At 39.1% G+C, this 23,341-nt stretch overlaps 2 protein-coding genes across 5 annotated transcripts; both read left to right on the plus strand.

The window, feature by feature from the left end:
- The first annotated feature begins 1,200 nt into the window (after positions 1-1,200).
- Positions 1,201-16,207, plus strand: scamp3 (secretory carrier membrane protein 3). Of its 3 annotated transcripts, XM_031296015.2 has the most exons (10): positions 1,201-1,694; positions 2,006-2,086; positions 5,553-5,666; positions 5,999-6,119; positions 6,238-6,366; positions 8,514-8,673; positions 8,860-8,961; positions 9,058-9,175; positions 11,254-11,307; positions 15,865-16,207. In XM_031296015.2, exons 1-10 carry the CDS (start codon positions 1,641-1,643, stop codon positions 15,958-15,960), a joined length of 1,029 nt encoding a protein of 342 aa, XP_031151875.1. In that variant the 5' UTR covers positions 1,201-1,640; the 3' UTR covers positions 15,961-16,207. The 3 variants fall into 3 exon arrangements, with proteins under 3 accessions (XP_031151875.1, XP_031151874.1, XP_031151876.1); XM_031296014.2 differs by lacking the exon at positions 15,865-16,207 and having other exon boundaries at positions 11,254-12,153; XM_031296016.2 differs by lacking the exons at positions 1,201-1,694; positions 15,865-16,207 and adding an exon at positions 1,746-1,917 and having other exon boundaries at positions 11,254-12,153.
- On the plus strand, positions 14,245-22,816 carry si:ch211-81a5.1 (E3 ubiquitin-protein ligase RNF115). Of its 2 annotated transcripts, none has more exons than XM_031296019.2 (10): positions 14,245-14,464; positions 17,606-17,810; positions 19,121-19,179; positions 19,366-19,423; positions 19,509-19,720; positions 20,379-20,447; positions 20,565-20,643; positions 20,885-20,978; positions 21,863-21,978; positions 22,196-22,816. In XM_031296019.2, exons 2-10 carry the CDS (start codon positions 17,733-17,735, stop codon positions 22,316-22,318), a joined length of 888 nt encoding a protein of 295 aa, XP_031151879.1. In that variant the 5' UTR covers positions 14,245-14,464; positions 17,606-17,732; the 3' UTR covers positions 22,319-22,816. The 2 variants fall into 2 exon arrangements, with proteins under 2 accessions (XP_031151879.1, XP_031151880.1); XM_031296020.1 differs by lacking the exon at positions 14,245-14,464 and adding an exon at positions 17,280-17,495.
- The last annotated feature ends 525 nt before the right edge of the window (positions 22,817-23,341 follow it).

The following is a 23,341-nucleotide window of genomic DNA, read 5'->3' on the forward strand; positions in this document are numbered from 1 at the left end:
GACAGTCTATATGTGTTAAGATCGGTTCATTAATTACAATAGCGTCCCGGTCAAGAAACAGTACAGAATGTACAGATTGTCTATGAAAAGGGCTATGTGAGTACTGCATGTGTGCGTGACAGTCTGACATGTGTATGTTCTGAAATCATATGACTGCCCTCACCCATGTGATTGGTAGGAGAAGAGAAGAAAGAGACCAGGCTGGATTATACAAGGGCATTAAGCCATGAAGTGTGTATAAACTAAAGGAGGAATCCTTTCAGCTGCTGCTCAACATGTGACTGCAAGGGTCATATATGAGAAAAGCCTATGAAAAGGTCCTTTAAGAATGCACCCTTCATACAAGCTGGGACCACTAAGAGAACAACAACTCTAGGAAACTCACATCTAATAAGTTCCATGAAAATAACATTCTTGAAGCAACAATGATTCAAGATGAATGTTGAAGACATGTGTCCAAGGTAATAATAAAATATGCTAAAGAAGGATCAATGTTACTTTTGCTGCATCACACATTCCTCCTAAGAATCACAGTCAGCAAGACCTGGGAAGTGGGAGCAAACTATTTAAGACACAAGGCTGACATCTACTGGAAGAGAAGGAACGTATCTTTTAAAAACATGAAAACATAACAGTTGCAAAGATCAAACATTCAATAGCCTACAGGCAGCAAATGTTAAGAGTGGAGTTAGATGCCCAAATCATATATAATCAGAATATTCTTTCAAAAGTATTAGGTTTATAATTCACAGATCAAAAGTTTAGTTGCCATTGTATGCTTAAAAGCAAACAATGAATTTCCATAAGGGTCAATGACAAATCTGCACACCTTTTGGCAGTAAATCAATCAAATGCAAGATGTATATCTATTATCAGCTTATAATTTTAATTAAGATGATTTATATGGTATAATATAATTGTATAAACAGTTAACATCAGTCCATAGTGCCAGAAAAATCCCTGTGCAATAACCCTATAACACCAAGAATCCCCTTACAGTAAATTAGCCTATAAAATATCATTATATATATCTAAATATATATATATATAAATATCATATTTATTTTCAGCACCTTTTTACTGTGTACCATTGCACTACAGTTTATACATTTCATTGTGTTGTTTTTTTTAACCTTTAACCATTTTTGGCAGCACACATGCTTGGCCACGCCCCCTCATGTTCCCACGTGCTTCTGTGCCGCAGCAGCAGTCACATGACGGATGGTTACTTCCTGTTCCTCGGCTGTTTACCGTTATTAGTATACAGGAGAAACAGAGAAAATAAAGGATCTGCTTTGCTTTCCAGCGATCCTTTTCATCTTGACAGTGAGGACTGGTTTGAACAAAAAACAGCGGGGAATACATACAACCGTCAACCTGTCCGTAAATCGTGTTCACTGTTATCTAGACTGCGGGGAGATGACCACCGGAGGGGCGGGTAGCTAGTTGACTGGATAAACCGACTACATCGCCCGCCCTTTCGATTTAGAAAAGAAACTAATGCAGCTTTTTGTCTGCTAGAAGACACCCAACCGCTGCTTTTCTTCCTCGCCGTGACTTGTGTTTATTAACGTTAACATTAGCAGCAAGTGGTGGCTAATTGACGTTAGCTCTCTTTTCCCAAACAACCCGCCATCGATATGTCAAAATACACAAGCTTTCCAGAGCCGATGGACGACCACAACCCTTTCCAAGTGGGTGAAATGAAATATTAATCTAAAATTAGCCTGTGTCAGCGTAGTTTTTCATGGTGTGTGTTTGATTGGCGGAAGTCATTGGTGTTGGCTCTGTGTAATAGCAGGCGTGTTGTTGCTCATGTGACGTGTGTGGCTTTTTTTCTGGGCCTTTCTGCCCTTCTTAATCTTTGCCCACTTGAAGCTCTTATTAACAATGAATACATCAATAGAAGCCACTCAGGTTTGTTTGACAAGGATTCATGTTCCAGCAGACCAAGTCAAATGTATTACTGTGTGAAATGAATAATCATTTGTTTTTGGTCTGCTAGGACCCTGCAGTGACTCAACACAGCAGCAACACAGGATATGCCACACTGGACCTTTACAACCCATTTGATAATACTACTGGGGTAAGTAAGATTTCTTTGTTTTCTGTGAGATAATAAGGTAATAATAAGGGGTAATTGTTGATAATGTACTGTACATGTAAAAGTGTCATGCCTGGGCTTGCAATGTTTACTTTTGCAGGGACAGAGTATGGGTGGGAATCTTTAGGCACCTTACGATTTGATTCTGATTCAGAAGGCTACGATGCGATTATAAAACGATTATCGATGGATTCACACTTTAGATTTCTATACACGATTTATTCTCACTGTGAGAATACTTGCTATTTTTAAAGCACGGCATATTTGTAATGGTCCATAGACAACAAATACATTTACTTCCATTATCGTTTATTAATACAATAGTAGAAACAAATGGAAGAGATGTGTCAACTGGAAGGTTACATTTGCCAACATATTTCCCAGCATTGCAAAGAACCAACAAGAAAAGAAACAAAAGTGTGACAACTTGCATACAGTGTGGCCCTTGTCTGCCAAAATGCTTTCATACACTAGCTTTTAAACCAGGGGGTGCTGGTCGGATTGTATCCATCTGCGGTTGCTCACGCTCAGCCATACTCACCAAAATGTAAGAAGAGAGAAGCCTAGCTTTGAAGGTAAACAGCATGCACATGTTTTATAGCCCGGTCTTACAAAATTGTTAGAGGCGGCCATAATGTCGATTAATTACTTCTCTTCATTGAGACATAATCTTTCAAGAGAGAATCACAAAGCATCTAAGAATCAATTTTTTTTCTCCCACTCCTAGGACAGAGTTGGGGGAAAAATGTACTGCGTTACCTCTATTAACCATCTATTTTGTACAGGTTTTCTTTTCTTTTTTTAAATATTGTTCCTTTTTTTATTGACATTCAGCAATCAAAAACATTTCCATAAAATTAGCGGACGAAGATGGATGGATGGATATTTTAATCATACATCATCCATTTTTAAAAAAAAATTTGTATTATTATTATTATTTTTGTTTGTCTGAAATGCCCTATTTTAAAGTTTGTGACAAACACAGAGAAAAATTAAAACAAAAACAGTGAAAACTATGTACGATTAGCGATGTACTGGGTTTTTTTTAAAGACACAAACGCCTGGCTCCCGGTTTGCTGTGTGGTAATTTGAATGAATACAAGTTAATTTAGAATTATGCAACGTGTAAGCATGAGGCTGCAGAAATGTAGCTAGATAATCAGACTGAATTGCTATTTAGTTTAATATTTAATCCAATAGTTTGTAGTTTTTCTACTCTTCAGAAGTCTATTGTGTTTACAGTGTCTATCAGCCTGCTTCCAGAGATGGGTGCAAGCCCATGGAGGTTACCTGTAGGAAGAACTAATGCATAAACTCACGTAAAATGAATTTGAACGTTATAAACAAAACATTAACTAAAGATTGGTGTGTTTAATCAAATTTCAGATAAAGTAACTGACTGCATTTAACTTTGTAGGTCACTGCAGAGCATCGGTAGCCTGATAATCACACCAAATTGCCATTTCGTTTCACTTCCTTCATTCAATCTATTTGACTCGATGAAGAAATCACAGATGGCGGTGGCAGTTCAGTTGTCTGGAGCCAGGCTAAAAAACCTCCCTACAATACAGTACCTCAAGATTGTGTAATAAAACTGCAGCTATCATAATGCCATTATAATGTCAGCTGATGATCTTCTGCTTTATTGGTGCAAGATATAACTGAGATATAATCTTAATTAAAATGCCAGTTGACACACAGTAAGTATCAAACAGTAAAAGTGTCCCTAGAGTTTTGGGGTCCCTGGGGGGCAGTTGCCTGCTTTGCTCCGTTGGTTAGGAGGACTGGATTGTACAAATGTACTTCATTAAGACTAATTGCGATGAAAGAGCTGAAATATACTCATTGCTTTGCGATATGCATGTTATAGATTTGAGTATTTTTATTGCTAGGAAACAGCTTGGGTCTACGTTATGTGCCGTGTCATTGACATTTTGTTGCTAGGAAACAGCTTGGGTCCATGTGTACTTCCTGTCAGCTGTTGATATTGGCAAATACTACAGCAATAGGAACTATACATGGAATTCTTTTGAAACTGAACTAGTCTTTGTATATCTCTGTCATCTCAAACGGAGTGCATGAGCACAAGCATCCTGCTTGCCCACAATGACATATGAGTTGGGAAAAATTTTGATCTGATGTGCTTTATTCGCTTTTTCCAGCCAGATTATGGTTTGTTTGTTTGTTTATTTGGATCCCCATTAGTTTCAGCTAGGCCTGGGCGATATGGCTGAGAGGTATATCACGATATTGCTTGATCATATTGATCGATATTGATAACTATTCATAATTTGAATTACCTAGACTAAGAACAAACATGCTAAATTTAAACATTTCTGTTTAACACTTAATATAACATTCAACTGTTCTTCAATTATCAACCCCAATGTCGACACAACAATGAAAAACACACAAATACTGTAAATAAGTCTGTCTTACAAACCCAGTTGCTAGATTTGGTGGTCCCGTCTCTTATTAGTATATATTGAACATGTTTGATATTGATCAACTATCACGATATGATAAGTTATTGAATATTTGCCCAGGCCTAGTTTCAGCATAAGCTAGAAGCTATTCTTCCTTGGGTCCTGCAGTCTATTTTGTGACAATACAATTTAGGCAATACACAAACATTAGACATTACTTCACATTACACAAACACTACACAAAATACAACTCATATATTTACGAAATTACAACTGATGGCGGTCTATGATTTGGGAGAAAATATGAAAGCTATTTACTTGTGTTAGAATAAAATGTAGGTTCTTGAGTGAACAAATCAAACCATATATATAAATATTATTACATAGGGACTTTGTTAAGATTGAAAAATGTCTAACCCTGAAATATTCTGGTGCACGGATTTAAAAAAAGTTGAATGGTTGTTTAAGTTTGCGAACTTTGTCTCAAAAGGCTGGAAAAGAAAGCAAGATGGATTATTAAGTTTTTCATATGTTCTGATTTCTCCAGTAGTTATTCATACATACATACTGTACACACATTCATACATACAAACATTCATACATTGATACATACATTCATACATGCATTATGTATCGATGAAGTGAATCAGTGATTTATACATTTTGTTGCAGACATGAAGGTCTAAAAACTGATTGTAAATATTATTCAAATCATTTTTCTTAGTTTTTTTTCTTTTTGTTGTATTGTTTGAAAATTAATATGCAGTATTTAGGATCTGACTGTTTGTAAGCTTGTGCGTAGTTCAGAGTTCATTCATTCATACATTTTAAACTCTAAGTGTCAGTAAAATTCTATTGCCACATTACTGTACATGCAGTATAATGCTTTATATGTGAAGTTACTGATGGGAAGAAGAAAACAAATTAAGCAATTTTCAATGCGGAAAGTCGTGAAATTATATTCTTTCTGGGCGTGCTTACAGGATAAGGTCAAATGATGTATGATGTCTGTTTTTTACCAGCCTCCACCTCCGTATGAAGCCACCTCTCCCTCTGCTCCATCTGTGCCTGCACAGACCCCACCCAGCAGGACTACACCCACTGAGCCTCGCAACTATGGCTCCAATTTCTCCCAGGTATACATGCTGCATTGTAAACACTTGTTGCTTGTCACTTTCGACTAGGGTTCAGCATCTGATCTTAAGGTCCGCACATGGCAGTTGGTTGCACAAAAATGGGATTGTACTTAAGCTATTACTGGATTTTGAAAAATAGAAATGTGCACTAGATGTCAATGCTGATACAAAAGTTCCCATGCGTACCTTGAAAGCCTGTCCTCTGTGAAGCTTCTATGCTACCACGTTTTAAATAATCCTTTTTATTATTTATGATACCAGACATAGCATCTCTCTTTGAAACTTGGCATGCAGTTCGGATGCATCATTTACTTTGTGTCTTACTGTGCTAGACTGCAGTGAATGCTACCACAGCAGAGCTCCTGAAGAAGCAGGAGGAGCTGGAGAAGAAAGCCCAGGAGCTGGAGAGGAGAGAGAGAGAGCTTGAGTCACACAGCCTGGGACCTGGAGCCTGTAAGAGAGGGAGGATAAGAGGGGAAATAAATACCTAAGATACCTTAATGGATTATTGATTTAATGATTTCAAAAGAAATCACTGTTAGTGACGTTTTCCCACTGTTCTGTTTATCAGCCCGTCAGAATAACTGGCCCCCACTGCCTTCATTTTGCCCTGTGGGCCCCTGCTTCTACCAGGACATCAATGTCGAGATCACTCAGCGCTTCCAGCGCACCGTCACCATCATGTATTACTTCTGGATATGTGAGTTCCTGTAACTCTTACTATGCCCTGTTGTGTGAATTCCCAGCAACATTGTTGCAGTGTCATAACGTAACATAATTATCAAAGTGTTTAAACTCTCCAGGGGTTTGCGTTGTTGTGCTTGCATGGGGAATTCGTACTGTGTATGTGATCGTAGTGAAAATTTAAAATCTCCATCTGTTGACACTTTAGCAGATGGGGGAGGTTTTGTAACTGAGACAATCACGTAAGAAAGTGAACCTAGAGCTGACTCATGTCTGTGTGTGACTGTACTGTCCGGAGTAAGAGCTGGAATGTTTGCACAAAGACTCTGACACTCTACTGCCAGATCGAGGACTTTGGCAGGACCCGGCTGAAATCAGTGTCCACCAAAAGTTGAAGATGGTTTAGCTATCTTCACCGGGGGAATCTACCGTACGCAATAATCAATTCAAATTGTTGAAAATAACCGACCCAAAGCTTCAGATCGTAATTGTTCTCCACATCCCGTCAGCATGCACAGTGGGAAAAAGTTAAAGGGGGCCTTAAATTACTTCTTTTTTTTCGAGTTCATATGCATGTTCATAAATGTAAGTTTGGGTTCTGGAATGTTTTAATAAATGAACTTTGATGCAGACAGAGAGACAGAAAGAAAGAGGAAAATAAAGTGAGGCAGAAAGTGAGCTAACCAGAGAGAGAGAGAGAGCATAAAAAATAAATAAACAGAAAGCAAAAAAGAATTTGTTTAGCTTTATATTTATTTTTTACTGCTGAATGCTGATGGTGGAATGGTAACCTTTTATAATTTTGATCTAATTACTGCAAAAGCAGTTCTGCTTTATTGTTGAATTATAGCTAATATTCCAAGGCCTGGTACCAGGATTGGGAACCTCTGGCCTATAAAGCTATAAAATGTAAACAACAATATGAATTGTATGTTTAAGTTCCTTATTACTGTTTTTGGATAACTCAGGTTTTTTTTAAACTTCTGTCTTGACACCTAATATAGTTATAATTAAATATTGTAATATATAAGCTACACAAAATGCTAAATCTGTCATAAATCAAAGTGGTAGAGAGGTCAATCACACTCCATGTACCCAAAGTAAATTTCACTATAAGTCATATGATTACAGGTTTGAACATCAAACACTTTTTATCGTGGTAGCGGTGTTACTGGAAACAAAGATCTATTTGTAAAGACAAGTTTTTAAAATGGTTTGAAACTGCTGTCCTTGTTAAGAACTTAAGTAAATGTAAACACATTGATTTTATTAACAAAATCAAAACAAAACCCCAGTTACAGTACAGTTAGTCTATACCCACGATGTTCCACTTCCAGGATTGCTCTCGTTCTGCCGGAAATTCTGCCAGATGTCACTTTTCGGCCGGATGTCCGTTACCTTCCGCTTTCTTTGTGTTGTAATTTTAAACTCCAGTCGATTTATGAGGAGTATGTTTAACTGCCCCTTAGATCTCTGCGGGGTAAATCCAGACCGCTAGCTAGACTATCTGTCCAATCTGAGTTTTCTGTTGCACGACTCAAACAACCTTTGAACGTACACATCTTTCACCAAAACAAGTTCCTTCCCGAAGCTATTTTGCAGTGCCACCATGGCTCCTCTCGGCGCTTAGCACCGCCCAAGACGGTTGTGATTGGTTTAAAGTAATGCCAATAAACCAGAGCACATTCTCCCATCCCGGACTACTATGTGGACTAGCCAGACCCTCCTCCCCAGCGCTGTGGAGATAGGTCTGGCAATGCGAGACTACAGTACAGTAGTACTATTTAAAACAGACAAAAAACTGTTTATAAAAATGGCCTTTAACAAAATTCAAAGGATGATCATTCTTGTAGCTCAGGCATGTCCTAAAACAAAACCTGTTTGAGCCTGGACAGAGGGACAACTGAATGAGCCAACTCTAAACCAAGCAGCAGGCAAAGGAGGGTAATAAATAGCATCATATTGCATCAGCCAAAGTCCTGGCAAGTTGGCTCTTTCTTTAGAGTTGGGAGGGGTGTGTTGGATTTGGGTTTTAGTACACAGATCTGTAATAAAGCAACAAAGAGTTTATCTATAAACTCCGACTGCTGTGCTGTTCATTCTTGTTCAACCACTCCCATTCTTCCTTCTGTTTCCCTTTCATGCTATTTTATCAATGTCCAGTATGCACTTGCACGCTGTTCTTCAACCTGATCTCCTCCATGGCCATGTTCTGCGTGGACCCGTCGGGTGGTGTTGGCCTGGGCCTCGCCATCCTCTGGGGCCTCCTCTTCACCCCCTGCTCCTTCATCTGTTGGTACCGACCCATGTACAAAGCCTTCAGGTGTGTTCCACCATCTTGGTGAAAAAGCCAACGCACCAAAAACGTGTTGGCCAGAATTTGTAACTTTTATCCTTCACTTGCAGTGTAAAGTTTTTGCTCTTTTCTTAGGTGTACAGGACAAGTTAGCTACATAAAGAATAAATGACATTGAGCTGTTACTGTAACACTATTATCTCTTCTCTCTAGGAGTGACAGCTCCTTCAATTTCTTTGTCTTCTTCTTCGTTTTCTTTGCCCAAGTGGTTGTCTCCGTCATCATGACTATTGGTATCCCTGGGTGGGGTTTCAGGTATGACTAATAAACAAACCATCTCTGTGTTAGACAGATGCACGACTCTTTCCAGTTTCTTTCCTTGGTTTATTTTTCACTGTCTCTTCCCCTCAGCGGTTGGATCGTGAGCCTGGCTGCTCTGAAGACCAGTGTCCCTGTTGGTGCGATCATGATGATGAATGCCGTCCTCTTTACTGCCCAAGCAGCCATGGGAGTTGTCATGCTGAAGAAGGTGAAAGCTGAATACATTTGTTTACATACAGGGAAAATCCACAGGTAGTGACTTAAATTAAGGTTGTGTTTTTGACAAGGTGTCAGTCACACTATCCTCTATCTATTTCAGGATGTGGCTTTTTTTTTTTTTAAACCTGGTTATTCATGTCCCTACAAACATGATCTTAACAGTATCCAGGTTTCTGATCATCTGTCTGCCTGTCTTAAATCCTGAACATTACATTTGGTCTTTGGTTGTTGGAACTGTACTACTTTGATAACTCTTTTTTTATTTTATCGACAAACTACTATTTAACTTGAGTTGATAACACACCTTAGCACGAGGCACACAATGATCAGAAACCTGGATAAGGTGTTTACATGCCAAAGTATCCTGCAGCCTGTTGCACCAGCAGCGTGTAAGTTCAAACCTAGTTATAGCGTAAATTATAAGTTAGTTCTAATTCATGGTTGACTAAAATAAAAGCCGTTGCACCGCAAAGATAAGATACAACGTAACTAAGTAATAACAAAGAATTTCTAATAAGGGAAGAAGTTCCACTCTCGATACTTACGGCTTCTGAACTAGTTGCAGTTCCACTCTGGTTCCATATAGGGGGCGCTCGCAGGCGAGTGCAGAATGAATGGTGGTCTATGGAGCTATACCCCTCAAAATTACTTTTCTCAGAATATATTTTTTTGTCTAGTAATTTGAATGTTGCATTTGAAAGGGGAGGCTAAGAAAATACACACTGCTGGGTGTTAGATTTATTTAAAGTGGCTTTTTTGTTCTAAAAAGCCTTTTAAAATGTCAATGACGTCATACACATATACGGCCAGAGATTCTGCTTTACGGCAAGCTCTGAGTCACTTCTTTTTTTCTCTCGAGGCATCGACAACACAGCTGACAGTTTAGGCTCTCCCTGTCAATACACGTGCTAGAAAGAGGTTTGCTAATGTTTTAAAGACCACGCCAAAATATTCACTCTGACATTCTGGTTCCGCTTCGGATGCCGTCAAGCGGGATCTCTGGTCGTAATCAGTCCTTCACTGACCAATCAGCATTCATTAGCAGAATGCTAGCGTGTTATGGGCAACAACGACTCAACCTGTAAGAAATCGAAAGGACTTTTGACCTATACTCCATGTTGAACTTGCAAAAACTACAATCAAATCTGAGATTTCTCAACGACAATTAGGCAAAAGAGACACATTTAGCCGTCTAGCTCCATAGACTCCCATTCATTTTGCACTCACCTGCGATCACCCCCAGTGGAACTCTGGTGGAACTGCAACCAAATTCGGTACAATAGGCCTAAATAGGGAGTGAAAAGGCTTTCCGTAGACGGGCTTTGGTAATAACTACATAGTTACACATGCCTCTAGAGGGCACTGTTTTAGTCAGGATTGATTGTAACACTGGTTAATCCTAAAAGCTAACCTGACCTGGACCAGGCTAGTCTGAAGGGATGTTTTTCTATAGTAACTTATGTCAGACTTATTTAAACCTTCGTTATAAAATAGAATATCCTGAAAAATAACCATAATACTTGAAATATCTGATTATAACTGAGAAACTAGACACTCAATGTTAACATAAGATAACATTAATAAAGGTAGTATTTAAAATGCAGGCAATCATGCAAAAAGGCAGACAAGTAATCAAAATTGTTTGTCCATGTAAAGTATTCATATGAATCCAATGAATGAATAAGTAGGTCTAAGTCAAATAATAATAATACTTCAATATAAATGTGCACCTAGGTTGTAAATGCTTTTCATAAGACTAAAAATGAATGGTAGACAATTAAAAGATATTGTGACATGATCTAGTGGCTCCTAAAATAAAGCAAAAGGGAGAAAATGAAATCCAAATTGTCATGCTGTATACTTTCTACCTGGTCTGTGGAAATACTCGCACCTGCTGTGCCCAGGTGGTACGCTTGCCATGAAGCGGTCAGTAGATCACAAGCAGTCTGAAGAATAGCCACGATATCGGGTTCTGTGTATCATTTTCACCCTCACAATGTGCATGATATGAGGATGAATTGCTCCATGTATCAGGTGTCAGTGCGTTCTGCTCTTCCCCCTCTTTAGGTCCACAGTCTATACAGGCAGACTGATGCCAGCTTTCAGAAGGCCCAGGCTGAGTTCGCCACCGGAGTCATGTCCAATCAGGTCGTACGCCAAGCTGCCACCAGTGCTGCCACCAGCGCTGCCACCAGCGCTGCCCAGGGGGCCTTCACCGCACCTCGATAGAGAGGGACAAGTGGGGTAGGGAGGGTAGAGAAATGGAGGAGGAGGAGGAGGGCCCTTTCAGCTTAATGGAGGATCTGTTTTGTATTTATTTCCCCACAGGTAATTAGAATTTGTTTTAGGGGGGTGACTGAGTCTGTATATTTATCTAAGCAACTGAACTACAGGGCACTTGCATGAGACAGAGGTGGGGTTTACAGGACAAGTTAGCTACATTGGAGTCAACAAATTCAAAAAAAGATAGTTTGAAATGTGAAAAGAATAAGATGCCTAAGCTGTATGAAATGTAGCGCATTCGGACCAAGTGTCAGTGAATGCAGGGAAAACACTTTTGTTGTATGAAAAGACAAGCTGTGTGCCAAGTCGGACAGTTCTAGCCTGGATAGTTCCCATTTTTTAATGACTTAGTCTAGATGTACATTGTGTTTATGCAGGGCCATGTTTGAGTTGGAGCTGAACACTGAAATGTTGCCATTCTAACATTTGATCCATAACTGAGCTGCTCAACTTTGGCCAACGCTAATTTTTTGTGTCTTAAATGTAAACTAACAAAGCTTTGTTATTATTCCAAATGAGAATGCGTATTCACTTCATTTGCCAAAACCTCTTTTACTGTAAAGATTATAAACGTGTTGTTTCAGTTACAATATACCTGTCACTGTTTTGTTGGTGCTGCTTTTGGTTATTGTTATTATTACAGGTCACTGTCTTGGTTTTAATAAAAATGTAATGTCATGCTTACACAGTCTGCTACAGTTATTAATGCATTGTGTCATTGACAAGATAATTATCAGGATATTGTATTTTGATATTGTTTTAACCCTTGTGTTGTCTTCAGGTCAAATTTGACCCGTTGTCTAAATGTTTATATCAGAAATATGGGTTTCTTTTTAATTTTTCAAAACAGTATCTCGACTGAACGTAGTGATTCCTGTTTTGGATCAAATTTCCATGTCCCAATGATTTCCTTACTCTTATTATTGTCTAAAATTAGACATATTTATAACAAATTAATTTTGTTATGTGTTAAGGTGTTTTCTATTGCTTTAACATAGATAAATTACTTTTATTTTTTTACGTCTCTTTAAAGCACCTTTTTCTGTGGTATATGCATTCAATTCAGCATGTCCCCAATGCAATGTAATCAACTTCCTCAATAAATATAATCCATAAAATGATAAAAACCTCAACTTATTCTTTATTACTTTGATAGACTGGGGCACACTTCCTTTAGTCAAGGAAGTAAATCTGGTGACACTACATTTGTTTTCTGTAGTTATGTCCCCACAGTCTTTTTCCACCCTGTTAGTCTGTATTTTCTTGCCTCCCAAAAAAGACTACAAATCCATATAGCCATTTGTAGGAAGTGACAACATTTGTTTTTGGAGGGAATTCAACTGGAATACTGAGGTAAGCTCCAACAGTCACTCTCTCCTTTATTTTTCTCAATTTCATGTGACACACCTGCTTGAGGTACCCTTGAAGTTGCACCCTTTTAGTGTATATTATGGAAAATGTTTATTGGATAAAATATTTAAAAAAAACATGTTAGAAATAGTTATTTAAGACCTGTTCATCTGTAGAGTGTGTGCTAGCTAAATGTTGCTAACTCAAAGAGCTACAGCTAACTTAGCAAAAAAATTCCACCATGTCGGGTTCCACCATGTTACGTTATGCATGCCTAACAGGGTGGAACCCCACAGGATTTTTATTATTATTTTGATGTTATTCCAGATAATATGGTAGGTTAACCATGCAGGACATTAAGGGAGAAATCATTGGATATGGTGAATCTGACTTGTTAGAGAGACCTAGCTACTTGGTTCCACCCTGTTATGTTCCATTCCACCCTGTTAGGCAAGGATTTTTTTTTTAAATATTTTAACCACAAAATTAAGTGTTTGGTGTATTTGTATGTTGTTTTGTTAAGTGAGGTACATGTAATGCATATACATATACATTTATTTCTAATTGATTAAATTCCCCATACTAGACAACACAATGGGGACCAAAAAGGTACAGATTCTTAATATTCAAGATATATACTCTTCATAAATAATAAAACTGTTAGCAGCAGCAACAAGAATGACACTTTTATCAGAAGGGACACATTCTATCCAAGAAAAGTTCAGTATTGTTTCACTTGTACATTTTTAAAACTTTGTGATTACCTATGTCCCTAACAGGGTGGAAAACAGCTGGAGGAAAATGTACAAAAAACATCCCATAATTATAATATTTTCAGCCCCCTGAGCTTGGCCAACATGCATTCCTCATAGCTAAGTATGGCACTGTTCTGACAAAATGTTAAAAACATCAAATACAATCATTTGAATTTTCAGAAAATAGGAAGCCAAGAATTTGATCCAAAAGCAGGAATCACATTCTGTGATTATCCTTCCTTTAATATTAGTCTAAAAACTAGGCTTTTTAACTGAAGAATAAGGTATAATTTCCTATAAATGAGGTTTATTGGCCAAGAATTCCAAATATAAGTGTAAATCTAGTAATGAGTTGGTGTTAGTGGTGTTTATAAATGATAATGAAAAGAAGCGTTAAACGTCAAAGTGCCAAAAACATTGAAAAAAGCGCCAAAAGAGACAAAAACGTTAGAAAAATTGATTTTCAGTTTTGACCCGGGAGGACGATGCATGGTCGAATGGAAGACAACACAAGGTTTAATGTGTTAATAGACTCAATCAAACCTCCCGCTTTAAGCAAGTTCAGTCTCATAACATATTTACGCTGATTATTTGTCATAAACTGACATTTTATAGCTGGAATTGCGTTGCTAGGAAACGACTTGGATCGAGTTCTGCACCGAAACAAGTTGGTTACAATCTAGGCAGAGGATTCAATACATTTGAAGCAAATTTGTGTTTAAAAAAAGAGAGGATCTCACTTAAACATTTTTTATTCTCTAGCGACACCCAACACACTTGAAGGAAACTACATCCGTGATCCAACTTGTTGCTTTTGGAGCTCTTGGCTTCTTTTAGCAACTTGATCTTTGCAGCAGTGACCGAAGCAAGTCTTGATCTTGACGCCGAAGGTTATTTATATATTTACTAATATTACTTAGCTATATATTGAAAAATGTGCTTTGTCATTTCGACTGAGAGAGAACAGCTGCATGCATTAACTGATTTACTAACTCCAATACAATAAAGGCATAGCATGAATTTATATAGCTGAATATAAAGTAAAGGTACAGTATGTGTTTTGAAAGCACACTAAAGCAGACATCTTTGCGGTCTGTTTTTGCCCTTTCAAGGATCGTGCAGCAGTTCTTGGCCGGCCTGTTCGCCAACAGCAGAAACTCCGGTGCTGCACCAGCTGCACTGTAAACGCTTTTTAATTTTCGATTCACATCATTTACTTTTGATTCCATCTAATGTTGTGTGGTAACCTCTCTCTCTCTCTCTCTCTCTCTCTCTCTCTCTCTCTCTCTCTCTCTCTCTCTCTCTCTCTCTCTCTCACTCAGATCCAGCATGTTACAGTTGCACTCAAACCCTGGAGATTATGCGTGGGGTCAGGGAGGTCTCGATGCTGTCATCACAGAGGTCAGAGATATCTATATCTATATTTCTAAGCTTTGTGTTTAGTATGGTTTCCTTCTTCTTCTTCCCTCATTTTATAATGAAACAACCCCCTACAATTCTGGTACAGTCAAGTTACAAACTGTTCATTTCTTATGCTTTTATCCACCCATTAGGACTCTCTCGTTTTTCCTCTGTTTCCCCTCTCTGCCCCTCATGTCTCCTCCTATATATCCATACTCTTTGTTTCTTCACACTTACCTAGTTGTTAGGACAGCTGGAGGGCACAGGTCCACCCCCTGCAGAAAAGGAGATGATCTCATCCCTGCCAACAGTTTGCATCTCTCAAGAACAGACAGGTAGCAATCCCAGCATGGCACACTGTACACATCCCTTTCCCTCCTCTTAGTTTTCCTTCCCATCTCCTATCATCCTTCCCTCCTTCCTCCCATCTTATCTCCCCTTCCCCTCTTTTATCCCTGTTTTCCTCCTTCTGTCTCTCTTTCCCTCATCTCATCTTCCCATTCCTCCTATTTTTCCTGCCCTCCTTTCTTTCCTGTCTTAAATAAGATAAGATACAACGTAACTAAGAGCAACAACTACATAGTTACACATGCCTCTAGGGTAGGTGTTAATCATAAAATCTCACAGAATTTCTCATACACAAACACAGTCCAGTAGAGACCTAATTTATTGATATTAATAAAAAAGGTAATACAAAGGGTATTATATATGTATTTAAAATATAAATATTCCAATATAAATCTAGCTTACTATGGTGTGCTATGATGCCAAGTGGCTCGTGCCGGCCAGAAACCTCAGTAACCATGACGATGGGATTTTATCTTTGATTGTTGGTGGCTTTCAGAAGGTCCAGGCCGAGTTCGATGTCCAATCAGGTCGTTTGGCGAAGTTCGCCACCGGAGTCATGTCCAATCAGGTCGTACGCCAAGCTGCCACCAGTGCTGCCACCAGCGCTGCCCAGGGGGCCTTCACCGCACCTCGATAGAGAGGGACAAGAGGGGTAGGGAGGGTAGAGAAATGGAGGAGGAGGAGGGCCCTTTCAGCTTAATGGAGGATCTGTTTTGTATTTATTTCCCCACAGGTAATTAGAATTTGTTTTAGGGGGGTGACTGAGTCTGTATATTTACCTAAGTAAAGCAACTGAACTACAGGGCACGTGCATGAGACAGAAGTGGGGTTGTCTTATTTCTAAAGGTGTACAGGACAAGTTAGCTACATTGGAGTCAACAAATTAAAAAAAGATAGTTTGAAATGTGAAAAGAATAAGATGCCTAAACTGTATGAAATGTAGCGCAGTGAAGTGTCAGTGAATGCAGGGAAAACACTTGTTGTATAAGCTGTGTGCCAAGTCGGACAGTTCTAGCCTGGATAGTTCCCATTTTTTAATGACTTAGTCTAGATCAGGGGTCACCAACCTTTCTGAAACTGAGAGCTACTTCATGGGTACTGAGTCATATGAAGGGCTACCAGTTTGAATAAAAATTTCTGAAATAACAAATTTGCTCAGTTTGCCTTTAGTTATATATGATTATTAATGATTAATGATGATTAATGATGTCATCTATGTGAAGACACTGATCACGTTAATGATTTCTCATTATCAATAATTATCAACAATGACTTAACAAGGTGGGAAACAGATAATATCAATATTCAATTTTCATTTTTAGAACAGGCCTGAGGGCTACTCATGTGGTCCTTGGGGGCTACCTGGTGCCCGCGGGCACTGCGTTGGTGACCCCTGGTCTAGATGTACATTGTGTTTATGCAGGGCCATGTTTGAGTTGGAGCTGAACACTGAAATGTTGCCATTCTAACATTTGATCCATAACTGAGCTGCTCAACTTTGGCCAACGCTAATTTTTTGTGTCTTAAATGTAAACTAACAAAGCTTTGTTATTATTCCAAATGAGAATGCGTATTCACTTATTTGCCAAAACCTCTTTTACTGTAAAGATTATAAACGTGTTGTTTCAGTTACAATATACCTGTCACTGTTTTGTTGGTGCTGCTTTTGGTTATTGTTATTATTACAGGTCACTGTCTTGGTTTTAATAAAAATGTAATGTCATGCTTACACAGTCTACTACAGTTATTAATGCATTGTGTCATTGACAAGATAATTATCAAGATAGGCCTACTGTATTTTGATATTGTTTTAATGTGTTAATAGACTCAAACCTCCCGCTTTAAGCAAGTTCATTATCATAACATATACACTGATTATTTGTCATAAACTGACATTTTATAGCTGGAATTGCGTTGCTAGGAAACCGTTTGGATCGAGTTCTGCACCGAAACAAGTTGGTTACAATCTAGGCAGAGGATTCAATACATTTGAATCAAATTTGTGTTTAAAAAAAGAGAGGATCTCACTTAAACATTTTTTATTCTCTAGCGACACCCAACACACTTGAAGGAAACTACATCCGTGATCCAACTTGTTGCTTTTGGAGCTCTTGGCTTCTTTTAGCAACTTGATCTTTGCAGCAGTGACCGAAGCAAGTCTTGACGCCGAAGGTTATTTATATATTTACTAATCTCTCCTTAATAAACTTTATTATAAAGGGGAAACTGAGGAGGGGGTTGCCTGCTCGTTAACGATATGATTGTGCTATCTCTGTCTACAGCCGTTTTTCTGACATATCTCACGGGCACCAAACTCTCCGGGACTGCTCGGACCCGTTGGACAACCGAGTGAGACTTTTATGGGCTGCTACACGGACGTCAGGTCAGGCACTGTGCGTCACCGTGAAGATGGCGGAGGCTGCGGACACACCACAACACAGGTTTTTCTGTCACTGCTGTAAATGTGAAACAAACCCCAAAATCCCGGTGAGTCACTTTGGAGAGTGTTTTTATTCCACACGTGCTGGCCTGAGAATAACCCACGCGAATGGATGGAGTGATTGCGATTTTTAGAGCTCTTTATTTATTTTTGAAAGTAGTTAACTGCGTGATTGATTTTTTAGATGTAATTCGTGGGATCACCAAAACACACATATTGCAGCCTGTTGGTGGTTGTTTATGTTTGTAGGCTACAGCATATGCGCCAATATCTTACATTAGAGAGATAGAGGGAGTAAAAGCTGGTGATTCACGTTGCCATATTTAGAAGCACCACTGTTGGCGACTGTTGTCTTCTGTCAACTGCGTGTGAGAGACGTAGGAGGGGCTGGCTGGGTGTCGCCACATGCACCAGAAGCGCTTCTTAAACTGTTACATGCCACAGATCCGCAAATAGGTGCCTTTAACCCCTGGGGCGCGATTAGTTGTGTACCCTTCCGTCTTAGTGAAGCCCACGAAAGACAAAACTGATTAACTTTTACTGATTTAGCTGGAGATTAATTTCTGCAGAGGAGCGCGCTGTGAAAGCCACTGTTGGAGCGCATTTGTTGCGCAGCTGCCACTTTTCATGGCACGATTACGCACAGATATAGTTACGATGGAGCAAATGCGCGTATGACTGTGTGTGAGAAAGAGGGAGAGAGAGAGTTTATGAGCGAGAGATACAGTAGATTGGATTCATCTGCGCTATATTGACAAAAATATGCGGAAACCCCTATGCAGATAAATATTAAAAAAAGATTATTTCTCGCTATTTTTTAAAGGTTGACCTAAAGACAGACAGGAAACATGGACTATAATGTGTTTCCTGCTTTGTGGCAACAGTTTGGAAAAGACCATTTTCTCTTTCAACGTGACAGTTGCCACGTCCTGGTGGCCTTGTGGTAAATAAGCATACCATATTACTGCAATGTATGTGGTTTGATTCTTAGCAGGAACTGTTGTTGCATGTCATACCCCTCTCTAACCCCATCCCTTTCCTGTCTGTCCTGTCACCATCTAATTAAAAAAGTGCAAAAAAATCTTAACATGACAATGACCACAAAGCCATATCTATAAAGACAGGGCTGAGCCCCATCAAACAACCGATGGGATGAACTGGAGCCCGACTGTGGGCCAGACCTTATCACCCGACATCACTCGGCAGCCAGTTCCCAAGATCTTGTCAAAAGCCTTCCTAGAATAATGGAGGCTGTTATAGCAGCAGATTAATCCCCATCATTTTGGCATGACGACAAGAAATGTGAGTGTACACATTCTTTTGGCCATGTAGTGTATTTATTTATTTTCTCTTCAAGGATTTTGTATGCCCGAGATGTGACTCTGACTTTATTGAAGAGGTGACAGAAGACTCCAGGTACAGCTCAGTTTTGGTGTTTAAATGTGCTATTCTCTATATACTCGTTTATAAAACAAACATATTAAAGTATGACAGTATTAGAATGCATGATGGTCACTGCAGTAACAGTGTGAGGCTCTTAAGAGTTGTGTGTTTCATTTTAAACCACTGATATCAAATAACAATTTGTATTTCCCTGTTTAGTCTCCTGCAGAATAGCAGATCAGTGGCCAGTGAAGATTCAAACTTGCTTTTCTCAGAGGTATGTCCTTATGGCATTTTAATAAGTACACGCCTCTTTTTCTGAGGCTTTGTTTGACACATTGGTTCTCTGGTCTCTCTCCAAGTTATGGCAGCTGCTGTTTATGGAGCGCTCTGCTCTGCTGTCGCATCCGCCCTCATCAGAGTGCGACCCAGATGACAGCGAGCAGGTATCTGCAGGTCAGAGCTGTCTTTCTCTAGTGTCGCCAGGCGCTACTGAGGCCGGAGAACCAGAGTCACCTTCCCAGCCTGAACAAGAGAGGTCATCCAGGCCTGAACAAAGGCCTGCAGTGGAAGGGTGTGTGTGGACATAGTACACAGAAACATAACCAGTGTGTGCTGAACTCTGACGGTGTAAACATCCTTTAGTATGCCATTAGTGTGCTACTTAATTATTGATTTCTTTCTATTTATGTCTTGTGATTTACATTACAAAGAACTAAAAGGTAGACATGTAGCCTATAACCAATAACCACCAACATACGGTTTAAACACATAAACAGCTTTTTCTTGTTTCTTGTTCTTATTTCTAGTTTTGTTATAAACAAAAACGACATTAATAGTACCCTCAGTTTTATAAGTTTCTACAAGTTTGAAACTCTTTTTAATAATGTATACATGCACTTCATTACATGGGATTGGTTCGCTTTAAAAGGTGATTAAAGTTGGTAACACTTTTGTAATCTTCCATACTTAAGGATCCCTTTGTAAAATTATTATTCTACATCTTAAGCAATCATGCAGTATGAGAATCAGACTTACCGTATATATGCTGTATAACACTCCTAATTTGTGGTGTGCATTTTGACTGCATGCATTAATTGATTTACTAAACCCAATACAATCATAAAGGCATAGCATGAATTTATATAGCTGAATATAAAGTAAAGGTACAGTATGTGTTTTGAAAGCACACTAAAGCAGACATCTTTGCGGTCTGTTTTTGCCCTTTCAAGGATCGTGCAGCAGTTCTTGGCCGGCCTGTTCGCCAACAGCAGAAACTCCGGTGCTGCACCAGCTGCACTGTAAACGCTTTTTAATTTTCGATTCACATCATTTACTTTTGATTCCATCTAATGTTGTGTGGTAACCTCTCTCTCTCTCTCTCTCTCTCTCTCTCTCTCTCTCTCTCTCTCACTCAGATCCAGCATGTTACAGTTGCACTCAAACCCTGGAGATTATGCGTGGGGTCAGGGAGGTCTCGATGCTGTCATCACAGAGGTCAGAGATATCTATATCTATATTTCTAAGCTTTGTGTTTAGTATGGTTTCCTTCTTCTTCTTCCCTCATTTTATAATGAAACAACCCCCTACAATTCTGGTACAGTCAAGTTACAAACTGTTCATTTCTTATGCTTTTATCCACCCATTAGGACTCTCTCGTTTTTCCTCTGTTTCCCCTCTCTGCCCCTCATGTCTCCTCCTATATATCCATACTCTTTGTTTCTTCACACTTACCTAGTTGTTAGGACAGCTGGAGGGCACAGGTCCACCCCCTGCAGAAAAGGAGATGATCTCATCCCTGCCAACAGTTTGCATCTCTCAAGAACAGACAGGTAGCAATCCCAGCATGGCACACTGTACACATCCCTTTCCCTCCTCTTAGTTTTCCTTCCCATCTCCTATCCTTCCCTCCTTCCTCCCATATTTTCTTTCCTCCTCTTATCTCTTTTCCTTCTCATTTCCTCTTTCTGTCTTGCCTTCCCTCCTCTGATTTTTCCTTTCCTCCTATCATTCCTGATATATTTCCTTTACTCTTTTCTCCTTATCTGTCCTTTCCTTGTCTTATCTCCCCTTCCCCTCTTTTATCCCTGTTTTCCTCCTTCTGTCTCTCCTTCCCTCATCTCATCTTCCCATTCCTCCTATTTTTCCTGCCCTCCTTTCTTTCCTGTCTTAAATAATCTCTTAAATCGTTCTGTTTCCTTTCCTCTTTTTATCTCTGCTTACGTTTCTATTATTACTTTCTTTTCCTCCTCTCATCCTCCCTTTCTGCCTATTATCTCCCCCCCTCTCTCTCTTTTCTAACTATGAGTATCATATTGGTAAATAATTCATAGTTTTTTGCCAGGATGCACTACTTCAAAGGTAGTGAAAGGTATTACTACAGCCTGGAAACCCCAAAAGAATTCTATTTATGTATTACAATGACTCATTACTGTTACTTATTGACCATTTATAAAACAGGTAAAATAAATGTGAATTGTTGTAAAGTGGTATGAATAAATCTTTATTCACACATCATTTAACTGGGTTCGCTAAATGAAATAACAGAGTACTACATTACAAAAGTATCACTTTGTTACACTGTAACGATCTATAGAACTGTCTTGCTCATTTGAGGTGTTCATTAAAAAAAATGTTATGACTGGGTCTCTCTGTGTCTATTTCTCTTGCACCACTCATACTTTCTGTTTCAGTTTTTCTTGTTTGTCTCTCCCAGACTGCAGACTGGAGTGTCCAGTTTGTAGGGAGGAGTATTCATCAGGGGAGTCTGTCAGGAAACTACCCTGCCTCCATTACTTCCACAGTGAATGTATCGTGCCTTGGCTGGAGCTGGTAAGAACGAGGAGTGGATGTGATCAGTGGGCTGAGGGGTTTGAATGTCTGTTAGATCGTCAAGCTTTTCAGAGTGTCACACATCCTTAATTCAGGGCTGTGATGACAACACAGAAACATTTTTGTTACCAATTTTGATCTCAGGTTGTACTGTAGATTCTTTTATATCACTGACTTATTGCCTGCAGCTTAATACGTTTTTCTCTCCCTCTCGCAGCATGATACCTGTCCAGTGTGCAGAAAAAGCCTTGACGGTGTCGACAACAGCCTCCTGTCCACATCAGAACCCCCAGAACCTCGCTCCATCAGGACAGAGCAACAGGAGAGGCAGGCAATCTGAGAAACGGGCCAAGCAAATCTACCTCCCTTTACTTTTTTCAAGAGACACGCTTCTCACCTCAGACCTTTCCCTCAGCACTGTCTGCAGTCTGTTTAAATAAAATGCATTACATCCATCACAGTCATAACTTACAGCTTCAACTCTCACTATTGTACACTCATCTCTGCTAAGGACCTTTATGTCTTCTACTCCAACATCTTCACCATTTTTAGGCTACACTACAAACAAAAGGACGTGCAGTTTGCAGACGAGATGTGGAGGTGATGTGTCCTTCTCGCTACACTGCCCTCTTAAGTGGTTTTCTGAACGACTGACTTTCACCACTGGGCTGCCAGTGGTTGTCAAAATGATGTGAATTCACAGAATTATGAAGTAACACTTTCACATTAAGGCTCTTTGTAAGACGATTTCCTAATGCAGAATATTTAGTTTTTCCACCCAATCTGATCCAGCTTTGATGTGCTCTCTATATTAAAGCTAACCCTGTGATCCCCACAATGCTTCTTCCATCCCCCTAATTATGAGAGATTCAGTGTCAGATACTGTATATTCATACTGCAGACATTTTTTATTGGTCTAACAACCAATCTCTTTAATAATCAGCACATTTAAGGCTTTTCCGTGTTCCTTTTTGCATTTTGTGGTCAGCACTGTTGTAACAGCTTAATAGATGACAGTCATTTTTTGTTGGATCTTGAACCTTAATAGAATAGAATACAATAGAAAAAGTTACTTTCAATATGGCAGTATATGTAGAAGAATACATTAGAATATAGTCTTATCCAATGAAATAGAATAGTGCAGTTTATCATAGATTTGACAGAAATATAAAATCTCTGTTTCAATACAGTAGAATACGATTGTTGGCTATGGAGCCAAATACAGCAGTATAGAATATGCTGAAACAAGTCATGTAATTGGACATTTGTTGGTTACAGCTTCTCAAATGTAATGGTTTCCTGCTCTTCATAAATTTATATAATTCTAAAATGAACATTTTTGGGACAAAACAAGCAACTTGTG

The sequence above is a fragment of the Sander lucioperca genome, chromosome 16, assembly GCF_008315115.2.
Source record: "Sander lucioperca isolate FBNREF2018 chromosome 16, SLUC_FBN_1.2, whole genome shotgun sequence".
NCBI lineage: Eukaryota > Metazoa > Chordata > Actinopteri > Perciformes > Percidae > Sander > Sander lucioperca.